This window comes from Marmota marmota, unplaced genomic scaffold (assembly GCF_001458135.2).
Source record: "Marmota marmota marmota unplaced genomic scaffold, marMar, whole genome shotgun sequence".
NCBI classification, from domain to species: domain Eukaryota; kingdom Metazoa; phylum Chordata; class Mammalia; order Rodentia; family Sciuridae; genus Marmota; species Marmota marmota.
This window is the reverse complement of record NW_026000079.1, coordinates 2,091,158-2,099,288: the sequence shown is the minus strand read 5'-3', so window position 1 is coordinate 2,099,288 and position 8,131 is coordinate 2,091,158. Positions and strand designations below refer to the sequence as shown.

At 52.0% G+C, this 8,131-nt stretch overlaps 2 protein-coding genes across 17 annotated transcripts in view; one reads left to right on the top strand and one right to left on the bottom strand.

Moving 5' to 3' along the window:
• The window catches only part of Rxfp4 (relaxin family peptide/INSL5 receptor 4), a 25,193-nt gene extending 21,367 nt beyond the window's left edge, over nt 1-3,826 (top strand). For 4 of the 6 annotated variants that reach the window (XR_007351855.1, XR_007351859.1, XR_007351856.1 and 1 more), the window contains exons 3-4: nt 1,604-1,696; nt 3,623-3,826. Coding sequence is in view for 1 of the 6 variants with exons in the window: in XM_015502747.2 (XP_015358233.1) it covers nt 271-1,395 (1,125 nt within the window). In the remaining 5 variants the exon portion in view is untranslated. Of the gene's footprint in view, nt 1-23; nt 1,697-3,622 lie in introns of those variants that run through there. The other 2 variants (XM_015502747.2, XR_007351857.1) reach the window with 2 other exon arrangements.
• Nucleotides 3,827-5,405: 1,579 nt separating this feature from the next.
• The window catches only part of Arhgef2 (Rho/Rac guanine nucleotide exchange factor 2), a 55,964-nt gene continuing 53,238 nt past the window's right edge, over nt 5,406-8,131 (bottom strand). For 10 of the 11 annotated variants that reach the window (XM_015502741.2, XM_015502743.2, XM_015502742.2 and 7 more), the window contains 2 exons: nt 7,513-7,696; nt 5,406-6,539 (listed from right to left, as the gene is read on the bottom strand). In XM_015502741.2, the coding sequence (XP_015358227.1) occupies nt 6,466-6,539; nt 7,513-7,696 (258 nt within the window). In that variant the 3' untranslated portion in view covers nt 5,406-6,465. Of the gene's footprint in view, nt 6,540-7,512; nt 7,697-8,131 lie in introns of those variants that run through there. The other variant, XR_001505385.2, reaches the window with a different exon arrangement.

Here is an 8,131-nt window from a genome sequence, read left to right as displayed (position 1 = left end):
CTCTCCCTCCCCCCCCCCACACACCCAGGTTTCAGGTCCCTCTTGGTATGCCCCACCCACCACTGGACTGGCCCAACAGGGAGCAGGCAGCTCTCCTCACACCCCTCCCTCTGAGGTGTGGGTGTGGGCTGCGGCTCCTGGCTGGCGGCTATAGGCTGCAGAGAAGCACTCACACCCTGAGCCTCCTGCTGAGCGCCTCAGTGGCCCCTGCCAGCCTGGCAGGCACTTGCTGGCTCTTTATTCAGCACCACCAACCTCCGATGCCCTGCGATGCCCACACCCAACACCTCCTCCCCTCTACCCACGTTCTTCTGGGTCAACGCCTCTGGAGGCAGCGCGCTGAGTGCCGAGGATGCTGGGATGCCCGTGCAGTTCCTCGCCCTCAGGGTCACTGTTGCTTTGGCCTACGGGATGGTAGGGGCCATCGGCTTGCTGGGCAATTCGGCTGTGCTGTGGGTGCTGGGCAGCTGCGCGCGGAGAGCCCCTGGCCCACCTTCCGACACTTTCGTCTTCAACCTGGCTCTGGCGGACTTGGGGCTGGCCCTCACTCTCCCCTTCTGGGCGGCAGAGTCAGCACTGGACTTCCACTGGCCCTTTGGAAGTGCCCTTTGCAAAGTGGTCCTGACGGCCACTGTCCTCAACATCTACGCCAGCATCTTCCTCATCACAGCACTGAGTGTCGCCCGATACTGGGTGGTGGCCATGGCTGCGGGGCCAGGCACTCACCTCTCACTCTTCTGGGCCCGTGCGGCCACCCTGGGAGTGTGGCTGGCGGCGGCTCTGGTGACAGTGCCCACAGCCATCTTTGGGTCTGAGGGCGAGGTGTGGGGTGTGCGCCTCTGCCTGCTGCGCTTCCCCAGCAGGTACTGGCTGGGGGCCTACCAGTTGCAGAGGGTGGTCCTGGCTTTCGTGGTGCCCTTGGGCGTCATCACCACCAGCTACCTGCTGCTGCTGGCCTTCCTGCGGCGGCGGCAGAGGCGGCGGCAGGACAGCAGAGTTGTGGCCCGCTCTGTCCGTATCCTGGTGGCCTCCTTCTTCCTCTGCTGGTTCCCCAACCATGTGGTCACTCTCTGGGGTGTCCTGGTGAAGTTTGACCTGGCGCCCTGGAACAGCACTTTCTACACCATCCACACCTACGTCTTCCCCGTCACCACGTGCCTGGCACACAGCAACAGCTGCCTCAACCCCGTGCTCTACTGTCTCCTGCGCAGGGAGCCGCGGCAGGCCCTAGCAGACACCTTCAGGGACTTGCGCTCAAGGCTGTGGCCCCAGGGCCCAAGCTGGGAGGAACACGTGGCCCTAAAGGAGGTAGGCAGGCAATGGGCAGCCAGTACGCCCCAGGAGAGTGGTCCTTCTGCCATGCTCATGAACGGGGACAAAGGGACACCTGGGTGAAGGGTACAGCAGGTGCAGGATCCACACATTCTAAGCTGCCCTGGGCCAGGCTGCAGTGTCCTCTGGGAAAGTCTGACCTTTGATCACCAACTCTGGGTGTGGTGGAATGGGGGAGGCCAGGGCCTGGGGCCAGGGGAGAAGGGCTGGGGCAATGGCTCACAGAGGTGGGAAAGAGGAGGAACCGAGAATAAACCTCTGTCACCTACAGGTGTCTTGACCCTTCATCCTTGCTCCGCCTCCAGGACAGTGCAAGAATTCTCAGGACATTTTCCCCGTAGGGGTCTAGGCTCATGGATCAGAGGTCAGTGCCCATCTCCCTCTGTCCGTCCTCCCCACCCTCACCTCTAAACAGACTATTTCTTTTTGTATATATATATATATTTTTTTAGTTGTCAGTGGACCTTTATTTTATTTATATGTGGTGCTGAGAATTGAACCCAGGGCCTCACTCACGCTAGGCAAGCACTCTACCACAGAGCCCCAGCCCCAGACCTAAATGGGTTATTTCTTTTCCTTATTTGGTACCAGCACTTACAGTGCCCTCTTCCCCTGGCCACTTACCAATTTAGGGGTACCACAGAAACTTGATGCCAGAAGACTCAGCCTCAAGAGCTGTAGCTCCCCTGCAGCTCCCTGTGATGCCAGCTGTGGGGTCTTGCCAGAATCCCTTGCACCTGCCAGACCCGTGTGTAAATCCCTGGTGCTGTGTCTCTCCTTGAATTAGGATTTGGAAGGTTATCACTGGTGCCTATAATCCCAGTGGCTCAGGAGGCTGAGGCCCGAGGACTATGAATTCCAAGCCAGCCTCAGCAATTTAGCAAGGCCCTGAGAAGTTTACTCAGTGACCCTGTCTCTAAACGAAATGCAAAAAAGGGCTGGGAATATGGCTCAGTGGTTGAGTGCCCCCAAGTTCAGTCCCCAGTAGTACCCCCCTCAGAAAAAAAGTGATAACAGCAAGTCAAAGACACGTATGGGGCAGACAGAGGTGAAAGATGCAGAAAGGAGTGGAGGGAAAGAAGGCGAACGGTAGGGCTAAAGAAGTGGAAAATGGTGCGAGTCTAACTCCCTACCCTGAATGCATAGCTCCAATTCAACATAGCTAGAGCACCTGATTTTCACCTTTACCTCAGACAAGTTACTTACCGCTTTGTGCCTTAGTTTTCTAATCTGTAAAATGGATTGTTGAGGGTTCAACGATGCAAGAAATGTAGTGTTTTTGCTATTATTCTCACATCCCATGTAAAATGGGGACGAAGGGAAAGGAGGAAATAAAGGGCAGCTGGTCTTTTTGGAAGTGGTTTTACATGCCATGGGTTATAAGGAAAGTCTCGCAGTAAACCCCTCTCAAAGATGGGTCTCTAGGACAGAGGGCTCGACTTGGTTTATTTTTGGTACCAGGGATTGAAAGCAGGGACACTTAACTACTGAGCCCCATCCCCAGCCTTTTTTGTTTGTGTGAATGTTGCTTGGAATTGAACCCAGGGCCTTGTGCATGCAAAGCAAGCACCCTACCAACTGAGCTGTATCCCCCAGCCCTCCTTTATATTTAACTTAGAGACAGGGCCTTGCTGAGTTACTTAGCGCCTCTCTAAATTGCTGAGGCTGGCTTTGAACTTGCAATCGTTCTGCTTCAGCCTCCCACCTCCCAAACTGCTTGGATCATAGGTGTGTGCCATTACACACTCCCTTTTGTTTGTTGGGTACCAGGGATTGAACTCAGGGGCACTCAACCACTGAGCCACATCCCTACTTCCATTTTGTACTTAGAGACAGAGTCTCACTGAGTTGCTTAGCACCTTGCTTTTTGTCAGTGCTGGCTTTGAACTCATAATCTTCCTGACTTAGCCTCCTAAATCACTGGGATTACAGGCATGAACCACCACCCCTGGCCTCCCGTTTTTAATGATGGTTAGCTATTAGAAGGGAGTTTTAGGGGGAGAGTCCTTGGAAAGAAGGTAAGAGGCAGAGGGAGGCTGGGCTGGAGGTTCCACTTCCATTGCCCTCCACTGTCCGCTCTCTGGCACACCTTGTAACCCAGGACACCAGCACCCTCTCTGAAGGGGAGACCATGTGCCTCCAGGCTCCTTTCCCTGCCCTGTACCATTCAGTTGCTGAGAAGAGGCCACCCAATTCACAGCATATTAAGCAATGGGAAAGAGATTTAATTAGCCCACTGATGTTTAATTTCCTCTTTTTGATAATGTTTAAACTGGTTCCAAAACTCCAGGTCAGTTCCCAGCCAATTCAGGAAGATGGAAAATGCTCCCCTACCTAAGTATCCCTCTTCCCACCTCCAGCAGCCTGCGGATATTGGCTCCTCTGGGGGCATCTTGGCTTTATGGGAACCGGAGGTAAATATTGACAAAATTTACAAAGGTCCAAGTCAGTGACGAGTTAATGCACATAGACTTGCCTTTGGAGGAGAGTGGGAGAGAGGAAGGGCAGTGGAGGGGGAAGCCTGGGCAGGGTGGGACGCGGCAGGCTTGGATCTCCTCTGGGAGTGGAAGGCGCAATGGAAGGCTTGACTTGGAAACTGCAGCAGGATGCCTGCCCGGTGGGGCATGCCTAGAACCCCTGCAGTGTGGGAGTTGAGGCAGGAGAATCCCAAGTCTCGGGACAGTCTCAAAAAAACAACTGGGGATACAATTCAGTGGTAAGGCACCCTTGGGTTCAGTCACCAGAACCAACCATCCACCACCACCACCAAAAAAAATAAAAAAAATAAAAAAAGCAGCAGGAGGGATAGAGGTCCAATCGGAGTTTTCAAAAGTGGAATTAAAGAGGTGACAAGGGTCAGGATGATGAAAGCTGGGAGGCTCTAGCTGTCGGGGATCAGCATCAGAGAAATGTTTTGGCACCACATTTTGGGGCAGAAGACAAGGAGCTGCTGAGGCCTGGGTCTGTTTGAAACTTGAAGCTCTGACATTCTCAGGCAGAGAAGTGAAGGGCTGGAACTAGGACTGGCTTTTTCCTGGCTTGGTGACTTTTTTGCACCCAGCCTATAAAATGAGGACTTTTTCTACCTCCTAGGATTCCAATAATGGATGAGATAAAGCCCCTTGGAAGATCCAGATGCGGGTTAGTGTCTCCATGCAACCTCAAGTCTTCCTAGGCGGGCTTTTGAGCCCCCTTCTTCTCATCTCACCCCGCAGGCTCCAGCAGTGTGCACAACCAGCACGGACACAGCCCCATGCTCTCCACCCCTGGCCCAAGTAAAGGGTGTCAACTAGAAATGAGAAGTGAAATGAGGTGAAAACAAGAACCAAAACCAGAGGCAAAGAGCAGACGAGGAGCTCGGGTGAAGGCTGACACTGGGGACAAACCAGAGCAGGAGGGGAGTTGGATATGAAATGAGTGACACTGGGGAGGTTACAAGAACCGGGCTAAAAGGGGCAAGAGGCAGACAGGACTTCTAGCACAGCATACAAATAAGATGAAAGTAAGCTTTGTAATATTGGTATCCCCAACAGCTGCTGGAACCTGAGTGCCTTTTTTTTTTTTTTTTTGGTACTGCGGATTGAACCCAGGGGTGCTTAACCACTGAGCCACATCCCCAGCCCTTTTTATTTTTAATTTTGGAACAGGGTCTCACTAAGTTGGTTAGGGCCTTGCTAAGTTGCTGAAACTGCCTCAAACTTGTGATCCTCCTGCCTCAGCCTCCTGAACTGCTGGGATTACACACATGATCCACTGTGCTGGGCTAGCCCTTTTTCTGAATTTTTGGAGACAGGGTCTCACTCAGTTACCCGGCTGGCCCTGACCAGGCAATCCTCCTGCCTTAGCCTCCTGAGTAGCTGAGATTACAGGCATGTGCCACCATGTCCAGAATAATTGTTCATTTTAAAGATCTGCATGGCTTCATTCATTAGTGCCCCTTCTCTGCAGTGAGGCAGAGGGCCCTTCTGGTGAGACCACGAGACCCAGAGGGGAATCTGGGTCACTCCTGCTTGCTCTCTCACCATCACCCTCAGAACTAGCAGATATTAGAAGACAGCACTTCATGGGTTTTCAGTCTTTAATTTTCCCTGCTTGATCTTTTTCTTTTTTTTTTTTAACAATCATATTGGCAGAAAAATGGTTGGAGCTGGTGGGCACTGGGGGAGTCCACTGAAAAACCCCCCAAATTCACGCTGAGGTTTCAGGTTATGGTTACTGAGGTGGGAGATGAAGTCAGGATTCATACAGCTTCCCCAACCCACCCTAGAACTTCTTCCAAATGGCTGATAAAGAGGGTCAGATAGGAGCTCCATTACTCTAGACGAAGGGAGAGGTCACTCTCCCCATTCTTCCCTCAAGTTCAGAGTTGGAAATAGAAGGCTACGATCTCTACTGCCTACAATCTTCTCTTAAAAGTATAAAACACGTGCAGTTGGCTTTGGTACAAAAAAGAAAAGAAAAGAAGAGTAAAACATTCTGGTCCCTGTGGGTTTTTTCCCTCACCCCCAATAAACCATTATGGCTGCCCTAACTTCTATGCCACCAACTCTAGGAAGCCAGGTCCTCTCTCCCTGGATTTCCTGGAGGATGGAGAGAGCAGTAGTAAGAGGTGGAGGGGAGCAGGGAGAGGGGTGTGGCCCTGCCCACAGCCTTCCTTAAAGGGGCAGTAGGGTCCTGTGGTTGTAGCCTCTTGTTGAAGATGTGTGTTGCTGGGGAAGGATGTCAGGGCCAGAACCTGTCAGCTCATGGCTAACCCTGAACACACCCCAGTAGTGTTAAAGGACAAGGCCCCCTGATCCCTATGGCTTGGTTCCCATGTCCCTGGTCCTTTAAATCGCCCCTCTCCCCCCATAACTAATAAACAATAAATAAATAAATTTTCCTAAAGTAGAGGGAAGAAGGCATGAAAAATTGGCATCTGTGGTGTAGCTTTTGGATGCCACCAAGGGGATACCATGGCCTAAACCCCCTGGCTTGCTAAATGGCCCCAGGTATCCAAGGATTCCAAGAGCTGGCAAGGATGATCAGCAGTTCTTTCAAACGTTCCCTCATCATTAGCAGATTGGAGTCACCAAGGTTTGCCCTCCTCAGTAATGTTCTTCAGTGGGGTGCAGCACAGAGAGAGGGAACCCCTTAGCTCTCTGAAGCCACAGGCTCCCCATCGCGGCTCTCTATCTCCTCCGGGATGTCCTGCATTCGAGTGAAGTCTGCAGAGGACAGGGTAAAACAGTGAGTGAGCTGAGTCTCCCATGAGGAACTGTCCCCTACACTAAAGCCTTCCCACCTGAGGGCTGGGGGACTCTGAGTGCTAGGGAGGATGACTCCTTGGGACAGGAGAAAACCATCAGCAGCATGTCCCCACCTAGATACTTGGTATACTTCCTAAATACACAGATATACAATTTGATCAATAAAATACAAAACACTTAGAATTATAATATGAAATTATAATCTAGCTAGTTATTTTTGTATTTCCTGAACCAACTTTTAGAACTCGGAGATCTCTGAAATCAATTTACTTTTGGGTGTGTGTGAGTGTTACCAGGGATTGAAGTCAGGGGCACGTCTCCAGCCCTTTTCTGTATTTTATTTCGAGACAGGTTCTTTCTGTGTTGCTTAGGGCCTTGCTAAATTGCTGAGGCTGGCTTTGAACTTGCAATCCTCCTGCCTCAGCCTCCCGAGCTGCTGGGATTACAGGCACACACCACTGTGCCCAACCACTCAGTAATTGTTTATTACTTTGAAGCTCTATTTTCATGGGCTGGGAGTATGGCTCAGTGGTAGAGCACTTGCCTAGCTCACACGAGGGTCCTGGGTTTGATTCCCCACACTGCAAAAAATTAATAAAAATCTATTTCTTTTTGAAAAAGTTGGGAGTCACCAACCACTCCTTATTAGGCAAAATATCTGTCCCTCTCGAGAGTTACTGTGGCCTGGCTTGCTGGCACATTCCTATAATCTCAGAGGTTTGGGAGCCTAAGGCAAGAGGGCTGCAAGTTCAAAACCAGCCTCAGCAACTTAGTGAGATCCTATCTTAAGATAAAAAATAAAAAGGGTGGCTCAGTAGTTCAGTGCCCCTGGGTTTGATTCCAGGACCTGGGTGGTCAGTTAGCACCCACCTGGAAGCCACAGCCCAAGAGCTGCAGCTCACCTCCACTGCAGATGCCACCAGGGTCTCACCTCGTGGACTGTGGGGTGGGGACAGACGGCTGCTGCCTTCCTCCTCACTGCCAGTGTCAGGGTCACTGCTGTCTTGCAGCCGCTCTTCTGGGCTACCCAGCTCCGGCCTCTCACGGTCCTCAAAGGGTCGGTGGACAGAGCGAACAGTCACGGGCAGATCCAGGCGGTCATGTCCCCGGCTGGGCTGCGGAAAGCGGGCAGAAACTACAGCGGGCTGGACAGTGTGAGGACTGCAGGCTCTGCCTCCCGGGGGTGGGGTGTCCAAAACCCACTCCTTCTCAACAGTGACTCCCTGGGGTAGACTCCCCACCAACTGATCACTTTTCTTGTGGCCATCCAGGTCATTTTCCTTCAGCACCCATCCCTGTACCTGGGGAAACTTCTTTGTTTTCTAACCAATCTTTTTTTTTTTTTTTGACAGTACTGGGGATTGAAGCCAGAGGCACTCTGTCACTGAGATCCATTTTTTAAAAATTTGAGGCAGGGTCTCCCTAAGTTCTGAGGCTGGCTTCAAACTTGGGATCCTCCTGCCTCAGACTCTGGAGGCCGAGACAACAGGCCTGTGGCCACCCCACGCACCCAGCTCCAACCAAATTCTTAGTATTCTTCCAGGCTGCTG